General features: G+C 43.8%; 2 protein-coding genes across 6 annotated transcripts in view; one reads left to right on the top strand and one right to left on the bottom strand.

The window, feature by feature from the left end:
• The window catches only part of KANK1 (KN motif and ankyrin repeat domains 1), a 356,154-nt gene that overhangs the window by 227,272 nt on the left and 108,828 nt on the right, over positions 1-20,054 (top strand). For all 5 annotated transcript variants that reach the window (XM_077249101.1, XM_077249105.1, XM_077249102.1 and 2 more), the window contains one exon: positions 18,277-18,381. In XM_077249101.1, the coding sequence (XP_077105216.1) occupies positions 18,345-18,381 (37 nt within the window). In that variant the 5' untranslated portion in view covers positions 18,277-18,344. The remainder of the gene's footprint in view (positions 1-18,276; positions 18,382-20,054) is intronic.
• Positions 1-20,054, bottom strand: part of LOC143761475 (uncharacterized) — a 54,332-nt gene that overhangs the window by 18,355 nt on the left and 15,923 nt on the right. The window lies entirely within an intron of this gene.

The following is a 20,054-nucleotide window of genomic DNA, read 5'->3' on the forward strand; positions in this document are numbered from 1 at the left end:
ACACCCCTAACCCTATCCATAACCCTAACCACAAGCCTATTCTTAACCCTATTTCCAACCCTAGCCCTAATTCCAACCCTAACCCTAAGGGTATGTGCCCACGTTGCGGATTCGTGTGAGATTTTTCCGCACGATTTTTGAAAAATCTGCAGGTAAAAGGCACTGCGTTTTGCCTGCGGATTTACAGCAGATTTCCAGTGTTTTTTTGTGCGGATTTCACCTGCGGATTCCTATTGAGGAACAGGTGTAAACCCCTGCGGAATCCGCACAAAGAATTGACATGCTGCGGAAAATACAATGCAGCGTTTCTGCACGGAATTTTCCGCACCATGGGCACAGCAGATTTGGTTTTCCTTAGGTGTACATGGTACTGTAAACCTGATGGAAAACTGCTTCGAATTCGCAGCGGCCAATCCGCTGCGGATCCGCGGCCAATCCGCTGCCAATCCGCTGCGGATCCGCGGCCAATCCGCTGCCAATCCGCTGCAGATCCGTGGCCAATCCGCTGCGGATCCGCTGCAGATCCGCGGCCAATCCGCTGCGGATCCGCTGCGGATCCGCGGCCAATCCGCTGCCAATCCGCTGCAGATCCGCAGCCGATCCGCTGCGGATCCGCGGCCAATCCGCTGCAGATCCGCGGCCAATCTGCTGCGGATCCGCTGCCGATCCGCTGCGGATCCGCGGCCGATCCGCGGCCAATCCGCTGCCAATCCGCTGCAGATCCGCGGCCAATCCGCTGCGGATCCGCGGCCGATCCGCTGCGGATCCGCGGCCGATCCGCTCTGTGTGCACATGCCATAACCCTAACCCTAACCCTACCCGTAACCCTAACCCTACCCCTAACCCTACCCCTAGTTCTAACCCTAACCCTAGTGGTAAAAGAAAAAAAAATATTTTCTTTATTTTATTATTGTCCCTACCTATGGGGGTGATAAAGGGGGGGGTTTATTTATTATTTTTTTATTTTGATCGCTGTGGTAGAACCTACCACAGCGATCAAAATGTACCTGTAACGAATCTGCCAGCCTGCAGATTCGGCGGGCGTACTGAGCATGCGCCCGCCATTTTCCAAGATGGCGGCGCCCAGCGAGGAGACGGCCGGACACCGGGAGGATCGGTAAGTATGAGGGGGTGGTGGGGGGGTGGATCGAAGCACAGGGGGGGGGATCGGAGGACGGGGGGAGCGGACAGGAGCACGGGGGAGCGGACAGGAGCACGGGGGAGCGAACAGGGGGACGGAGGGGGGTACCTGACAGAACGGACGACTGGGGAGGAGATCGGGGGCGGTGGGGGGGGCCAGTACATGATTTCCAGCCATGGCAGATGCTATTGCAGCATCGGCCATGGCTGGATTGCAATATTTCACCATTTTCATAGGTGAAATATTGCAAATTGCTCTGATTGGCTGTTGCACTTTCAACAGCCAATCAGAGCGATCGTAGCCACGTGGGGGCAAAGCCACCCCCCCTAGGCTGAAGTACAACTCCCCCTCTCCCTGCAGATCGGGTAAAATAGGAATTAACCCTTTCACCCGATCTGCAGGGATGCGATCATTCCATGACGCCGCATAGGCGTCATGGGTCGGGAAGGGGTTAAGTCCACAGTTGAATGACCTGTAGCTCTTTTACATTACGAGATCAGTAATGTGCTGTTGTGTATAAATATCTGGTGTGCCACTACCTGTAAGATTGCTACCAAAATTTTGGTGGGAGATTCAATGATGAGCCCGTCCCTGCTTGCTGTGCACTTTGCCTTGAGGCAGTATTAGCATGCAGGTATGACACTAGCATGTAATGACAGAGTGTGAAAGGGCGTATGAATATGGGTCCCTATACCTGAACCCACCCCTGCACAGGAATCCTAATAACATCCATTCTATGTCATTGTATGCATATTTACTCACCAACTTTCTGAAGAATGTGAGTGTCATGATTCCTAATGAGAAATTCACCTCTTTTATCAACATGCCTATATTTTCACATGACATATCACATTTTCTGTTTCCTAGATACAAGGGGGTTTATTGCAGCTTTTCCCAATTATCTCCAAGATATGTACTTAGATTGTGACATTTTAAATACAAGTGCTGATTTAATGCTTGGTTAATTACATAGCTATGAACCAGGGCTGTGGAGTCGGTAAGCCACAGTTGCGACTCCGACTCCTGGATTTTATCAGGTTCCGACTCCGGCTCCAACTCCTTCATAAATGGCCAATTCGTAACAATAAATTTACTGTTTTAAAATATTAACATCGTGCTTATTCAGTTTGTCACCATCATATAAGTAATCAGACCACTTAGAGCAAAAACTATATTTATTAGAATACAATTTGAATATAGAAAATAACTTTTATAAACTTTTCTAAACTCTTGTAAGTAAATATGCAATAAACACTGTTATGCAGTTAATAAGAAGAAATCTATAAATTTGTCCTGAGAAAAAGTATTGCCTCTGTCAGATCCTCCTTCATGGATGCCCTCAAATCTGATCTAATTATTTTGAGAGCAGAGAACAACCTCTCTACACTAACTTGGGTTGGTGGCAAAGCAGTAACCACTCGGGCAACATCTCTGACAATGTCAGGATACAGAGGAATCGCTTGTTGCACTGTTATGTTTGATGAACGGTCAAATTTCTCAATTTCTTTTAGTGCACATGAAAAATTCTGCTGAAATGTACTGGCTGTGTTCTTTGATGGGGATGACTCTTCTTCTATGCGGGAACGCTTTGCACGGTCCTTGTGATCCAAATATTTTTCGAAATTAAATTCTTCATCAGTTGATGAGGGTGAAGATGTGGCAGGACGACCAAATTCTTCTTGTTCCTCCTGACTGTGCTGCAACCCTTTCATCCTTACTATTTCAAACAGAGCTTCTTTTCCTTTAGTTAGCTGTTGATCATCTAGAAGAATCCGATGCATTGGGTCTACATAAACAGCTGCCAAAAGAATGTTATTTTGTAATAGTAGCTCCTCTCTCCATTTCATTGATGTAGCAATGCCACTTGCAATTAACCCTCCTCTTTGGGACAGGCGAAACATCAGGTTCTTCCACTCCTTTAAGAAAATACCTGGAGTTAAGTCCTCTGCTTGTAATTTTTTAGTCACTGTAAATGGGTGCTCTAGCAATTTTTCCAGCTGTCACCTGATTCCACTGACTTTCATTTAGCGTCAGTTGAGGGTTAGCCATGTCTACAAGAAAGGTTTTCAGTTCAACCAAGCGCTGAATCATTAAGTAAGTACTGCCCCATCGTGTGGCTTGATCAATAATTGCCCCTTTTCCAGCACGTCTCTTCAAAATTGAGTCAACTTTAGGGGTTCTGGCAACAGTAGCCAATTTTCTCACCTTGCCAATCAGTGCAGCAGCATGTCCTTCTTGCAGACTGTCTCTTATAGCCAGCTGTAGCGTATGCACAATACAGCGCATGTGATGAATGAAAGAACGTATTGACACACTTTCAACAAGATCATCTAAACTATCATGTTGCTGTTCATCTGAAGCAACTTCAGTTTGCTCCTCAGTTACAATACTGTGTTCCTCTATTTCAAACATTTGTGTCTGTGGACCCAGAATGTTCTTCTAGCTGCTGGTCACCATCATTCCTCTCATTCATTAGCTTAATAGTACTTATATTTGAAGCATTGTCAGTTACGACAGAAAGAACTTGCTCTTTTTTAAGTTCATAGTCTTGCAGAACCTTTTCCACCAAGACCTGGAGAAACTCACTGGTGTGATGAGCTTTGGTGTCTTTTACTGCCAATGTCTTGGTAACTATTTTATTTTTGTCACAAACAAATCGGACATTGATGGCAAAATAGTTCACTCTGTGACGTGTGCAGGCATCCATTTTAAGAAACCGAAAGCGTCCCTTGAGAGTTTTTTTAAGTTCTTCCTTTTGTTTAAAAGCTTCTTCGATTACTAATTTTCTAATACTCTCTCTCTCCAAAGAAACACCAAGCTTGCGGGCCATTTCCCCATTCAGACACATAAAAGCTGGTCGTGAAAATAATGAAATAGGCACACTATCCTATACAACAAGCTCTATGATCTGTTTTTTAAATGTATCTACTGTCATTGTCACAGTAACTTTGTCACTGACAAAATATCTTGCAACTGATGGCTGCAAAGTTCTCTGCTCCTTCGGCTGGAGGAGCTGGGCACTGGTTCATTGGTTTGGATGCAGTCTTTCTCATCCACTGCTTTCAGTACTTCTGGATGAAAGCGCTGGAAATGTCTCTTTAGATTAGAAGCTCTGGTAGGAGCATTTTTATCTTTGCCTGAATATGCACTGATCTTGGCTTCACAGCATTTGTTTTCGTCTGGATCATTTGTCATACACCGACAGACATAATGTTTCTATCTTGAGTGATGGTGAAATGTTCAAATACAGCTGATTTAATGTGACGCTAATTTGACATTCTCAGGTTTTTAATTCTGCATTCACAATCCAAATGACAATGTTTTTCCTAAAAACAATTGTGCAAAATTATTGCCAGGTCGTACAACTGATAATAGTGGTCAGTAATACTGTTATTCCTCATGTACTCACAGTTAACTGATGCAAAGTTTGTTGAAAGGATAATACTTCTTAAGGTACCTTCACACGAAACGACATCGCTAGTGATCCATGACGTTGCAGCGTCCTCGCTAGCGATATCGTTTCGTTTGACACGCAGCAGCGATCAGGATCCTGCTGTGATGTCGCTGGTCGCTGAATAAAGTCCAGAACTTTATTTGGTCGTCCGATCGCTGTGTATCGTTGTGTTTGAAAGCAAAAGCAACGATACCAGCGATGTTTTACACTGGTAACCAGGGTAAACATTGGGTTACCAAGCGCAGGGCCGCGCTTAGTAACCCGATGTTTACCCTGGTTACCAGCGTAAAAGTAAAAAAAAACAAACAGTACATGCTCACCTGCGCGTCCCCTGCCGTCTGCTTCCTGACACTCACTGAGCTCCGGCCCTAAAGTGAAAGTGAAAGCACAGCGGTGACGTCACCGCTCTGCTGTTAGGGCCGGAGCTCAGTCAGTGTCAGGAAGCAGACGCTGGGGGACGCGCAGGTGAGCATGTACTGTTTGTTTTTTTTTACTTTTACGCTGGTAACCAGGGTAAACATCGGGTTACTAAGCGCGGCCCTGCGCTTAGCAACCCGATGTTTACCCTGGTTACCCGGGGACCTCGGCATCGTTGGTCGCTGGAGAGCGGTCTGTGTGACAGCTCTCCAGCGATCAAACAGCGACACTGCAGCGATCGGCATCGTTGTCGCTATCGCTGCAGCGTCGCTTCGTGTGAAGGTACCTTTAGTCTTCCTCTTCTGAGTAGCAGCTGTGAGATGCTTGGAAGACGCACCCCTAGTAAACATCTAGTCTAGAGGAGGAGCTTTACTACTACGAATTTGCAACACATTTTCACTCTCAGTTTCATACATTGTAAGTAGGGGGGTTGGGGCAGCATGAGGTTAACCAAGTATAAGATTAGATAAGGGCAGTGGAGAACAGTGACACACAAGAAGTAAAGGTACCTTCACACGAAACGATATCGCTAGCGATCCGTGACGTTGCAGCGTCCTGGATAGCGATATCGTTGTGTTTGACACGCAGCAGCGATCAGGATCCTGCTGTGATGTCGCTGGTCGCTGAATAAAGTCCAGAACTTTATTTGGTCGTCCGATCGCCGTGTATCGTTGTGTTTGAAAGCAAACGCAACGATACCAGCGATATTTTACACTGGTAACCAGGGTAAACATCGGGTTGCTAAGCGCAGGGCCGCGCTTAGTAACCCGATGTTTACCCTGGTTACCAGCGTAAAAGTAAAAAAAACAAACAGTACATGCTCACCTGCGCGTCCCCCAGCCTCTACTTCCTGACACTGACTGAGCCCTAAAGTGAAAGTGAAAGCACAGCGGTGACGTCACCGCTCTGCTGTTAGGGCCGGAGCTCAGTCAGTGTCAGGAAGCAGACGGCAGGGGACGCGCAGGTGAGCATGTAATGTTTGTTTTTTTTACTTTTACGCTGGTAACCAGGGTAAACATCGGGTTACTAAGCGCGGCCCTGCGCTTAGCAACCCGATGTTTACCCTGGTTACCTGGGGACCTCGGCATCGTTGGTCGCTGGAGAGCTGTCTGTGTGACAGCTCTCCAGCGATCAAACAGCGACGCTGCAGCGATCGGCATCGTTGTCGCTATCGCTGCAGCGTCGCTTCGTGTGAAGGTACCTTAAGAAATGTCTCTATCTCCAGCAGAACTGCTTATCACTGTTGTTCATAGTTTGATAGACCATATATATTTGAGTAACATTTATAAAATTCATATGAAAGTTCAATTATGAAATATTAATACATTTTTTTTAAAGCTGGAGTCGGTACATTTCTACCGACTCTGACTCCAACCAAAACTAACTCCGACTCCACGACTCCGACTCCACAGCCCTGCTATGAACAGCTGTCTTCTTCTAGATATGAGTTGAATAACAGGTACAGTCAGTCAGCTCAACCCAGTGTATATGGGCTTCAAATGTGACGAAATAAGGAAACTACGGTCAGGCCCTTTCACAGCAGCTTGTACAAAAAAGGAACATTGACGTACAACATGCCTGATTGCAAAAAGTCTGTCATGGGTCAGGAGACCCAATACCCTCACACGCAACCAGTATTACACCAATCCTGGCAGGTTCAGCTGAATGAGTATGAGGTACATTTTTAAAGGGTGGATGTCTGTCATAAGAAGTCCACTGTATGCTAATCGTGGCTTAAATTTTGGTTTTACTTTTTCACTTTTTTTTGTCTCTTATGCTTGAGTAAGTGGGCATTGTCTGAAAGGTTGCAAAGTTAGCTTGTAGCGTGTGTCTCTACCAGCTGTAGTGCTGAACCCTTGACTTTTTCGATGACTTTGTAGACTTTCTGATAAAGTGCCCAGTTTTGGTATTGTTTACGGTGAACATTTTACATTATTCTGTATGAAGATATACTCTTGTATACTATTTTGCAATATGGATATATTGATCTCTCCATTTCCCCCAACATTTCTGTTTGTGTCGTTCTGCCATGATTTGACTCAGAACTTTCCTTTATTCCCTATATTCAGTCGCGTGCTCACATCACCGGCACCTCAAGACCATCTTGAGAATCAATCTTTTTCTTAACGGTTAAACTCTTAAAAACTCTTACTATTATTCTGATCTATTCTCGCTTAGACTTTTGCAACTCTCTATTAATCGGCCTCGCTTCCTAAACTCTTCCTTCTTCAATACATCCGGAATACAGCAGCCAGGAAAATTTATCTAGCTGCTGCACCAATGTCTCCACCCTGTGCCCATTGTTACATTGGTTGCTCATCTGCTACAGAGTGCAATATAAACGTATCACTCACTGGCCCACAAGCTCTCCACAGTTCTACACTTCCCTGCATCTTGTCCCACAGCGGTCTGCTACCTTGTCCATGTTCTCCTGTCTGCCAATGATCAAAAGCTAACATCTGCCATTATCCGATCCTCCTACTCCCATATTCAAGGCTTCTCTAGTGCTACACCAGTTCTCTGGAATGGACTACAAGGGACAATCTAGTGCATTCCTTGTATTCAGTCTTTCTTTAACCCCTTCAACGCTGAGCCTCTTTCACTTTCATGACCAGGTCAAATTTTACAGTTCTGACCAGTGTCACTTAGAGGTAATAACTCTGGAACGCTTCAACCAATCCCAGTGATTCTGATATTTTCTTGTGACATTACTGTACTTCATGATAGTGGTTAAATTTGTTCAATACAATATGTGTTTATGAAAATATTGGAAATTTATCTGAAATTGTGAAAAGTTTTAGTAATTTTCAAGCTTTTCATTCTTATGCCCTTAAACCAGAGCGTTAAATCACAGAAAACGGTTAATAACATTTTCCACATGTCTACTTTACATCAGCACAATTTTTGAAACATAATTTTTTTTTGTTAGAAGGGTTAAAAGTTGATCAGCAATTTCTATTTCTTCCAACAAAATTTACAAAAGCATTTTTTTAGGGACCACATGAGTTATGAAATGACTCGGAGATCTGAGAGGCCTATATACCGTATTTTTCGGCATATAAGACGCACTTTTTCCCCAAAAAAATTGTGAGGAAAATGGGGGGTGCGTCTTATATTCGGAACACAGGCTTACCGGCATTGTGGCGGCGACAGAGGTGCGGGCATGATGTGGCACGGTGAGCTGTATGGCGTGAGCAGGTCCCATCCATATTTGAGGTGAATCCACGGCCCGGTATTGATGGAGAGCAGCAGCGCTGGTGAGTTACGGTATTTTCCGGTGGCGGCGGCCATCTTGCTGAGGCCGCGCGTGCACAGATTCACTACTCTGCGTCCCAGGGCTTCAGGAAAATGGCCGCGGGAGGCCGCGCGTGCGCAGATGGAGATCGCGGCGGCCATTTTCCTGAAGCCCTGGGACGCAGAGTAGTGAATCTGCGCACGCGCGGCCTCAGCAAGATGGCCGCCGCCACCGGAAAATACCGTAACTCACCAGCGCTGCTGCTCTCCATCAATACCGGGCCGCGGATTCACCTCAAATATGGATGGGACCTACTCGCGCCATACAGCTCACCGTGCCACATCATGCCCGCACCTCTGTCGCCGCCACAATGCCGGTAAGCCTGCCGCCACCAGGAAAACCACCCAGCTCTGCTGCTCTCCTTCACTACTGCTGTGGCGTCACCTCAAATGTGGAAGGGACCCTGGCCGCTGCCACCTGAGGAAGTGACCGCACGTCTGCCACCGCCACAGCAACCTCCCCATGGACACCAGGCCATGGCGTCGCCCACCTAAGCAGGATGGGACCCTGCTCAGGTGCACGCCGTTCCGCCCACCGCACCTCAGCATCACCTCACCTCTGCCACCACCATGCCTCCTGTGACCCTGCTCTGCCACTGCCTGCCCTCAGGTAAGAGATCTTAAATTCGGACAATAAGACGGACCCCCATCTTATAAAAAAAATCTTTTTTTCTGCATTTTTCACCCCAAATTTGGGATGCGTCTTATATTACGGTGCGTCTTATATGCCGAAAAATACAGTAATCGAAAATATACTTTTCCTAAAAACTGCACCACTCGAACTCCTTAAAACCACATTCAGTAAGTTTATTAACCCTTCATGCATCACAGGAATTAAAGCAATGTGAAAAGAAAAAAAAATGATCATTTTCCTTTTTTTCCCCACAAAACTGTTATTTTATCTCCGATTTTTGGGATTATTACAAGGGTAACAGGATGAAATGGCCCTCAAAAAGGGAAGGAGCACTGTTTGACTTTTTGAACTCCCAATTGGCTGGAATTTAGAGCGGACGCCATGTATTGTATTTTGGAAACTCAACCTCTTGAGGAACTTTAGATGTGTAGTGAGCACCTTGATCCCCCAGGTGCTTCACAGAAATGTTATAATGTTGAGCCGTGAAGATTTAAAAAAATCCAATTTTTTCCACAAAATGTGTGGGGGGTTTAGAATTAAATTGTTTTCACAAGGGTAACAGGAGAAAACAAACCACAAGAACTGTTGTGCAATTTATCCTGAGAAAGTAGATATCCACATGTGGGGTAAAACTACTGTTTGGGTGCATGGCAGAGCTCGGAAGGGAAGGATTGACCTTTTTTAGAACGCAGATTTTGTTGGAATAGTTTGCGGACATCATGTTTCTTTTGGAGAGCCTAGTGTTTTCTGGGTATGTGAATTTCATAATGTGGTGGCACACGTGAGTTATGTAGAGTGCATCAGGTTGGCATATGTGAGTAGTGTAGAGTGCATCAGTTTGATTCATGTGCTGCACAGCACTCTGTCAGCATTCTGCCACATAAAGGGGCTGTGTTATTACAGCACTCCCAAATTGTCCTTTTTGAAACTTGGGAGGATTCCTATTACCCAGGACCATTCGTAATCTATTCCTTTTGTATACATTCAAATCCCCTGAGGAGTCCCCCATTACAGGGTGATGAAACGCGTAGGGAGGTTTTGTATGAGGACATTTTTAGAGGGATAGGTCACACTTGGGCACTGTCCTTGTCAGGACGGGAGATGCTGCATTGGACAAGACTGGGAACGTAGATTTACCTGTCTGACTTCACTTCCCTTTTCTCCCTTCTGCATTTTTTTAATCGAGCACTGGTTCACTTTATCACTTTAATGTCTGTATATGTCATTGTGAGGTATTGGCCTACCCATGTTTTAATCTTGAATATTAAAAGTGTAAGTCAGAGATAAATGTTGTAGTCCATGGGTGAGTGGTAGACTCTGAAACATTCTTTCATACACAGAGCAGGTTTATCGGGGCAGGTGTCACACTGATAAATAGTGTCCTTTTGTATCCCCTTTCTGTAACAGTTTGCACCTTTTTTGTGACCTTCCTTACTTTCCAGTTTGAGGGACCTCAATGGGGAAATGTTGCACTGGTTGCAACATTGGCACCTTCAGATCCAGATGTACTGGGGCCCGCTTCTTCCTGACTGCCAAATATTAGGGCTTTGAGCACTACCTCCTGCAACTGAAGAAAGGTCCCCATCTGGCCTTCACTTTGTGGTAGCACGAAAGTGTTATAAAATGCCATGTATACGATGTGCACGGCCAGCTTCTTGTACCACACCCTAGCTTTTCACATGGCACTGTAGGGCTGGAGGACTTGATCATAGAGATCAATTCCCCCCCATGTTCTTGTTCTACCCCAGGACACAGTCTGGTTTGGTGACCTGTGTAGAGGAACCTAGTACAGTTGTGGCGTTTCTGCCATCACCATGTATGAAGGTCAAGAAAAGGACATCCCTCCTGTCTTTATACTTGACGACCAGCATGTTTGTTGCTACATTAGGCTCTACTCTCACCCTTTCTGAGCAGCTGCCCAATTAGTCTTAGGGTACTGTCACACTATACGATTTACCAACGATCACGACCAGCGATACGACCTGGCCGTGATCGTTGGTAAGTGGTTGTGTGGTTGCTGGGGAGCTGTCACACAGTCAGCTCTCCAGCGACCAACGATGCCGAGGTCCCCGGGTAACCAGGGTAAACATCGGGTTACTAAGCGCAGGGCCGCGCTTAGTAACCCGATGTTTACCGTGGTTACCAGCGTAAAAGTAAAAAAAAAAAAACCGTACATACTTACATTCCGGTGTCTGTCCCCCGGCGTTCTGCTTCTCTCCACTGTGTCTGCGCCAGCCGGAAAGCACAGCGGTGACGTCAGACGTCACCGCTGTGCTCGCTTTCTGGCTGGCCGGCGCTCACAGTGCAGAGAAGCAGAACGCCGGGGGACAGACACCGGAATGTAAGTATGTACCTTTTTTTTTTTTTTTTACTTTTACGCTGGTAACCACGGTAAACATCAGGTTACTAAGCGCGGCCCTGCGCTTAGTAACCCGATGTTTACCCTGGTTACAAGCGAACGCATCGCTGGATCGCTGTCACACACAACGATCCAGCGATGACAGCGGGAGATCCAGCGACGAAATAAAGTTCCAAACGATCTGCTACGACGTACGATTCTCAGCAGGGTCCCTGATCGCTGCTGCGTGTCAGACACTGCGATATCGTATGGATATCGCTGGAACGTCACGGATCGTACCGTCGTAGCGACAAAAGTGCCACTGTGTGACAGTACCCTTAGGAAGGTCTCTATGATTTTTGTGTACAGTACCTCACAATAGTAGAAAAAAACTTGTACCTATACCTTATTGTCCCTAATCTAAATTTTTTCTTTACTTTTTTTTTTTTTTTTTTACTATTTACTATCTGCCACAAATCCTGACTTCAGTAAAACTAAATACTGTTGTAGACACAGATTACTAAGGGACAAGTTTACTGTCCCTAATCTAGCCCTATCAGCTAATCACATTTTTTTTATTCGATTTTATTTTTTTTCACACACACAAAAAAAAAACAACCGGATGCCGGACGCACAGATGTGGTGTAAGAAGCGGATAAAAAACTAGAAAAAAAAAGTCTTGGCCAAAAGTGTGCACGGGTGCCAATAAGTGATGTGCGTCTGATCAGCTGCTGTAGGACTGATACACGGAGTGGTGCAAAGGTCGGGGAGGAGAAAAATTAGATGGGGGGGAAAAAAAGTCCTGGAAAATGGCAAGCACTGGTGCGGATCAGTGATTTGTGTCACTGATAAGCGCTCGGGCGACTGCAGGGTGGGGGAGATATAGTGGACAGGGGGAAGAAAAAGTCCTGAAAGACAGCAAGCACGGGTGTCTATCAATGATTTGCATCACTAATTAGGACTCACAAAAAAATACCTGCCAAAAAAATATGGGATCAAGTACTGATCAGCATTCGGTGGCAGGTGGGGTGGGGAAGGAGTTTGAGTGGGAGAGGAGGATTGGTGTACATTAGGAGAAAGCTGGGGACAAGAACAGGTCAGAAAAGATTGGTAACACTTTCTATCGCCTTCCAGGAACTGTTGCAACAGTGATGCCATAGGCATAATGTTCCTGTAGCACCACAAGTCCCAGCAAATCCATTTATCAGAACAGCAGTGAACTGTTCTGCACATGTCTCGGGGCTAGAATGAGGGAGTGCAGCGTGGTCACTGAAAGTTCAGACTGCGTCTCTGCATTCTGGGGTGATCAGCGTCGTCTTCCAATCGCACCGATCGGATCTGGCCCTGGTGACGTCGTCCTTGCTAGGCTCCAGCCTTTGATCGGTGCTGTTACACCACCTATCGTAGCTGGACCTCAATGTTTCAGGCAATTTTATTGCCTGAAACAGCTGTGATTGGCTGTTGAGAATTGAACAGCCAATCACAGCTATTGTAGTTGCGGGTGAGAGGGGAGGCTTTGGCGAACCCCCTGTGGCTATGAGTTAGTGTTCTGCTGTCAGAAACAGGAGACTTCTTTATGTGTTCACCTTGTGTTTAGTCACGGTGATCCCATAAATAGCGTGATTTGTATATATACTGCATGGGTCAGGAAGTCCATCCCAACCATGACGTATATATACTTCAAATGTCATAAAGGGAATAAACTGACCTATCACCTCACTAAACTATTCTATGTTCTCCGTTCTTAACTCTTACTCAGAATCTGGTCCCTTTTATTTTGTACTAGCTGAAGAGCCCGGCGTTGCCTGGGCATAGTAAATATCTGTGGTTAGTTATAGCACCTCACTTCTCTTATTTTCCCATCACGCCTCTCATTTTCCTTATCACATCTTTCATTTTCCCCCTCGCATCTCTCATTTTCTCCCTCACTCCTCTTATTTTCCCCCTCACTCCTCTCATTCCCCCCTAACACTTGTCATTTCGACCTCACATCTGTCATTTTCCGATCACTCCACTATTTTCCCTCACTCCTCTCATTTTGCACTCACACCTTTTCATTTTCACCTCACACCTCTCATTTTCACCTCAGTATATACATGTTTGTCATCTCCTGTATATAGTATATACCTGTATGTCATCTCCCCTGTATATAGTATATACCTGTATGTCATCTCCCCTGTATATAGTATATACCTGCTGTGTCATCTCCCCTTTTTATAGTATATACCTGTATGTCATCTCCTCCTATATATAGTATATACCTGTATGTAATCTCCTCCTGTATATAGTATATACCTGTGTGTCATCTCACCTATATATAGTATATATCTGTGTTATCTCCTCCTGTATATAGTATATACCTGTATGTCATCTCCTATACATAGCATATACCTGTATGTCATCTCCTCCTGTATATACTATATACCTGTAGGTAATCTGCTCCTGTATATAGTATATACCTGTGTGTCATCTCCTCCTGTATATAGTATATACCTGTATGTCATCTCCTCCTCTATATAGTATATACCTGTGTGTCATCTCTCCTGTATATAGTATATATCTGTGTGTCATCTCCTCCTGTATATAGTATATACCTGTGTGTCATCTCCCCTGTAAATAGTATATACCTGTGTGTCATCTCCTCCTGTATATAGTATATATCTGTATGTCATCTCCTCCTGTATTAGACCTCGTTCACACGTTATTTGGTCAGTATTTTTACCTCAGTATTTGTAAGCTAAATTGGCAGCCTGATAAATCAGCAGTATATATTAGCTCACACATACACATAATAGACTGGTCATGTGACTAACAGCTGCCGGATTCCTATATGGTACATTTGTTGCTCTTGTAGTTTGTCTGCTTATTAAACAGATTTTTATTTTTGAAGGATAATACCAGACTTGTGTGTGTTTTAGGGCGAGTTTCATATGTCAAGTTGTGTGTGTTGACTTGCGTGTGGCGACATGCATGTAGCGACTTTTGTGAGATGAGTTTTGTGTGGCGACATGCGTGTAGCAACTTTTTGTGTGTCGAGTTGCATGTGACAGGTTAGTGTAGCAAGTTGTGTGCAGCAAGTTTTGCGCGTGGCGAGTTTTATGTGTGGTGCCTTTTGAGTATGTGCCAGTTTTGTGTGAGGCAACTTTTGCATGTGTTGCAACTTTTGTGCATGTGGCAATTTTTCTGCGTGTGCAAGTTTTGCGTGTGGTGAGTTTTCCATGAGGTGAGTTTTGCACGTGTGGCGAGTTTTGCATGTGGAGAGTTTTGCGCGTGGCGAGTTTTGAGCGGCGACTTTTGTGTTTCGATTTTTATGTGGTGAGGTTGGTGTATGTGTGGTGAAATGTGTGCTGAGGGTGGTATATGTGTTCGGGCACGTGGTAGTGTGTGGCGCATTTTGTGTGTGTGTTCATATCCCCGTGGTGGTGTGGTGATTATCCCATGTCGGGGCCCCACCTTAGCAACTGTATGGTATATACTCTTTGGCGCCATCGCTGTCATTCTTTAAGTCCCCCTTGTTCACATCTGGCAGCTGTTAATTTGCCTCCAACACTTTTCCTTTCATTTTTTCCCCATTATGTAGATAGGGGCAAAATTGTTTGGTGAATTGGAAAGCGCGGGGTTAAAATTTCACCTCACAACATAGCCTATGACGCTCTCGGGGTCCAGATGTGTGACTGTTCAAAATTTTGTGGCTGTAGCTGCGACAGTTCAGATGCCAATCCCGGACATACACACACACACACACACACACACACACACACACACACACACACACACACACACATACATACACACATACACACATTCAGCTTTATATATTAGATTTCCTCACTGTCCATGCACTCGGTGGCACTTTGTATTTATACTTCTATAGATGCCAGCTGATAATTGATTCATGCAGCATTATTTGAATATCTCCATTTATTATAATAATGACTCGACCATAAACTACAAGAACTTTTCACCTTTTGTGTCCCCCCTATTCCCTCATAGATAGCAAGCTTGCAAGAAGGCATTTTTCTTGTTTGAATTGTTGAATAATGTATTGCTCTCTAATGTCTGATATTGTTTGTACATGTACCTCTCATTTTAAAGTGCTGCAAAATATGTTGACACTGTCAATTTTAATAATAATTTCTATAATTTTATAAAAAATGAAATAATCTTATGACCATTATGATGGTGGGAAGGTGAATTGGATTGATGGCTTGTGTGATGGGAGTGATGCAAATTATTAGATACTACAAATTTGAAAACTGTTAAAGTGAACTTTTAACCTTTGTGTAGTTTTATGAAGCACTTTCAGAAGGGTTTTTTCACTCTAAATTTATGAACCTAAAAAGCCTCCACAACAATTCTTTCTACCTTTTGTGATGAGGGGAACAGTCATGAAAATGACTCATTATTTTACAGTCCACTTGGTGTCACTCTACAACAAAGATGGAATAGCATAGCCTGTCTTCTCAAACAGACGAGCAAGTGCAGAAATACTAGAACATTTAAGCCGTTTGTTCCTTCAAATTCTAGATTTATGCAGAAAATTAATGTAACAACCACCCAGGAAGGATTGTGCAGAGAGCCTAAAAAATAAGACCACTGCTGGTCATTGATTTTTTTTTTTTTTTTTTTTTTTTTTTTTTTGAAGCGCACCAATTTAGTATACATGTTTGTCTGTAATGTTCCCATGTGAATTTTTCCAATATTCTATGTTCGGACAAACATGGTTGTCACCAATTAAAACTGAAGCATATGAGAACTATACTTGGAGAACTTCATGATGTACTCTGACAGTCTAGCCTGCCATTTCAAGCTAATTATAGTTTGGATTATGTCCAAGCCTGGCTTCGGTAACAAGATCATGCAAATATAACCTCTCCAGGTCATACGAATTTGTTTGTCAGACAGACTACCAAAGCCAATTGTTTTTTTGTTATTTATTTAAATAACCATTGAAAAGTAGACAGAAAAATAGTGAAACTTGTTTGCTTTCAAAGGAAATAATTCAATGGAATCAACCTCATCCATCCCCCCAACCGCATATATGGGCAGTCAGGTATTTGAACCATAAATCCATCAATACCTTTTATATCTACTATCTGTTGCTGCATTCCCAGGTACATGAGCCACTATCTTTCCAAGTTACTTTCTCTCCCAGCCTCAGTCTTTTTCACATACCGTAATTGAAAGCTCACATGTGACGACAGGCGTCTGGCAAAGAAATCAGACGGTGAGCTATCGATCAAGCTAAAGAGGTTGGTGCTGGGCATGGCAACAACCTTGGGGAGGCAGAGGTATGTTAGGTGCTCAGTCTTGTCCAGAGGGCTTAACAGTTCATTTGCTTATGAATGAAAATGCTCTGAAATGCAGCAACAGGTAGAAGGTATAAAGGTGTTGATGGATTTACATTTCAAATACCTGCATTCCCATATATGTGTTGTTATTGGAGAGAGTGGTGTTGATCTTGCTGATATTCTTTTTAATCTATTAAAAGTGTCCTAGTGTAAGCATAACATAAATCTGAGGCCCAAGACACTAGGCGTTTTTGATGCGTTTTTTTTTTTTAATGCACATTTTCAGCTGCGTTTTACAGTACCAGAAAAGTCTGAGATTTCAGAACTCTCATGCACACAGCTTGGATTTTTTTTTTGTAATCTGGGCTTTGTGCTTTGTATGTTTTTTTGCACAATGGAGCATGTCACTTCTTTCAGCGTTTTTTTTCAACCTTTTTCACCCATTGAAATTAATGGGGAGAGAAAAAATGCACCACAAACGCAGGTATCAAGTTTTTTTACTGTTTTTTGTGCCTAAATCTGATTCTATAGAATAGGACTTATTTTTTTCAACACTAAACGTTATCAGAGTGCACAAGAGACAAATCTAGCATGCCAAAACCGCAGCAAAAAATGCAAGAAAAACCAAGGAAAAAATTTTTTTTTCCTTCAACTTCTATCCTGCCAAGAGATCAGGTTTTGATGCAGAAAAAAGGCCTTGTGTGAACTTAGGCTGCTTTCACACACCATTTTTTTTTGTTGTCAGGCACAATCCGGCGAATTTGGAAAAAAAAAAAAAACGGATTTGTCAGAAATTGTGAAAAACTGATGTGACGGATACGTTTTTTTTCTCTGGATCCGAGTTTGTGGATCTGCCGGCTATTTTGCATTCTGGGGAAGAGAGAGAGAGCGAGAGAGAATGCATGATTTCTTTAAAAAAAAATGCCGGATTCCATCATTTGACCTCACGTTTCACCAGTTTTTCGCTGGATCTGTCGCTGTCAGTTTTTTCGACTGACAGAAACAAACGTTCCTATGTCCGTTTTTTCCGGCCGCTGGAAAACTGATTTTCGATGGATCCGGCAAAAAACGGATGAAACGTGAGGCCGTCCGGCACTAATACAAGTCTATGAGAAAAAACGAATCCGGTGGAAACTTTTGCCGGATCCGTTTTTTTCAAAATTCGCTGGATTGTGCCTGACTGCAATAAAACTGATGTGTGAAAGCAGCCTTACCCTAAGGGTGCTTTCACACTGCATACAGGGACCCATTCAGTGGCTCTGTCGGGGCTTACGTCCGAACCCCAAGGAAAACAGGATTTGGGTGTATAAGGGACCGTATATTATTATGTTACTGATAGACTGAATGTGCGCTCTGACGTTCATCACTTTCGGGCGCGTACTCCTGCTGGAGGCGAACCTTTAAACATTCTAGACTGCGTCTGGGTGTCTGTCTCCAAGAGGAGTTCACGCCAGAAAATGATGAACGTCAGAGCGTGCGCGGGCTGCCACATTATAACCTGTGGGAAAGCAGTACATATAAATAATATGGAGTATTTAGGTAATACTGTTTTGATTAAAAAAACATTAAAGGCCTTCCCACATTGTGTTTTCATTTTTTGCCTTGGGTGAGACAGGTAAACATACAATATATGTATTTTTATGTTTAACCTTTAATAAACATATATACACACACCGTCAGCTCATGATTTTACTTTTTGTTTTCCAGGTTTCTGGTTGACTTGGACTGAATGAATTGCAGCTTTGTTTTTGGCCATCCTGATAGTGAAGTGTGACATGGAGAATACAGACAATGTCAACGGAAATCTTTATGGTATTGTAACCTCTTTTATTTGCTCTATCAAAGGGGTTTTCCGGGTTCCATATAAATTTCTGCCGTCTGTGACTTCAGATGGCTGAATCTTGCACAAAAATAAAATCTCATTTACTCTATTTTTTTTTTTTTTTGCTAAACAGTCCAGATAAGTGAAAATAATAACAAAAATATGTACCGTATATAAGCCGACCCGTGTATAAGCCGAGACCCCTAATTTTGCACAAAAAAAATGGGAAAACTTAATGACTCAAGTATAAGCCTAGGGTGGGAAATGCAGCAGCTACTGGTAAATTTCAAAAATAAAAATAGATACCAATAAAAGTAAAATTAATTGAGACATCAGTAGGTTAAGTGTTTTTGAATATCCATATTGAATCAGGAGCCCCATATAATGCTCCATACAGTTCATGATGGACCCATATAATGCTTCATAAAGTTGATTATGGCCCCATAAGATGCTCCATAGAAACATTTGCCCCATATAATGCTGCATAAAGGTTGATTATGGCCCTATAAGATGCTCCATAGAAACATTTGCCCCATATAATGCTGCATAAAGGTTGATTATGGCCCTATAAGATGCTCCATAGAAAATTAGCTCCATATAATGCTGCATAAAAGTTGATTATGGCCCCATAAGATGCAGTTTATGCTGATATGATTAATCGTACTGTATATCTGATGCTGCAATAAAAAAAAAAAAAAGACATCCTCACCTCTCGTTGTTGCCCGCTGCTCCTCAGCGTCCCGTCTCTCCGCAGTGACTGTTCCAGCAGAGGGCGCACACTAGCACGTCATCGCGACCTCTGACCTGAACGTGTCAGCCAGAGGACGCGGAAGACTGAAAGTAATGAATATGCTCTTCACCCCTATGGGAGTGGAGTCGCGTCCATATTCATTATTTTAATGAGCGGTACCAGTGACCGCTCAACACTGGAAGAAGCTGCCGGTGCCCGGAGACCATATGTCACTGAGAAGCAGGGACCGCGCCGGGAGCAGGTGAGTATGATGTGACAGCTACCGCTCCCCCTTCCCCTCCGACACCTGGGACAATGACTCGAGTGTAAGCCGAGAGGGGCACTTTCATCCTAGAAACAAAATGGGCTGAAAATCTCGGCTTATACTTGAGTATATACAGTAAATATACAAAACAAAACTGTATACTCACCTCTTATGACACTTCTGTGTCAGCAGTCCCCTGGATTACTGCCAGTCTCACATGTAATTGCCTCAGGATTGCTAGGAGAGGCGAGTATACTTTCCATTTATTTATTTGCTTTTTTCCTCAGGGAATACACCCCCAAATCATACACTCATCTGCATTTCTGTGAGCAGATCTCCCTGTGGCTTTTTCTAGAGATCTTCCACAATATATCCTGTACATTGTGATTAGAGTTGAGCGAATTTTTCAAAATTCGGTTCCAATTATGATCGGCGGTGAATATTGTTTTGCAATATTTGTTGAACACAGCCAAATGTCATTGGAGTCAGTGGGAGAAGAAATGAGCGAATATATATAATTGTCTAAGGGTTTTTCTGTCTGTCCTGGAAATCCCGCGTGTCTGATTGGTCGAGGCCGCCTGGGCCTCGACCAATCAGCGACGGGCACAGTATCGACGTAGATGTCATAATGGTCGCCATGGCGACGATGATGTCATAAAGGTTGCCTC

This window comes from Ranitomeya variabilis, chromosome 1, assembly GCF_051348905.1.
Source record: "Ranitomeya variabilis isolate aRanVar5 chromosome 1, aRanVar5.hap1, whole genome shotgun sequence".
Lineage (NCBI taxonomy): Eukaryota > Metazoa > Chordata > Amphibia > Anura > Dendrobatidae > Ranitomeya > Ranitomeya variabilis.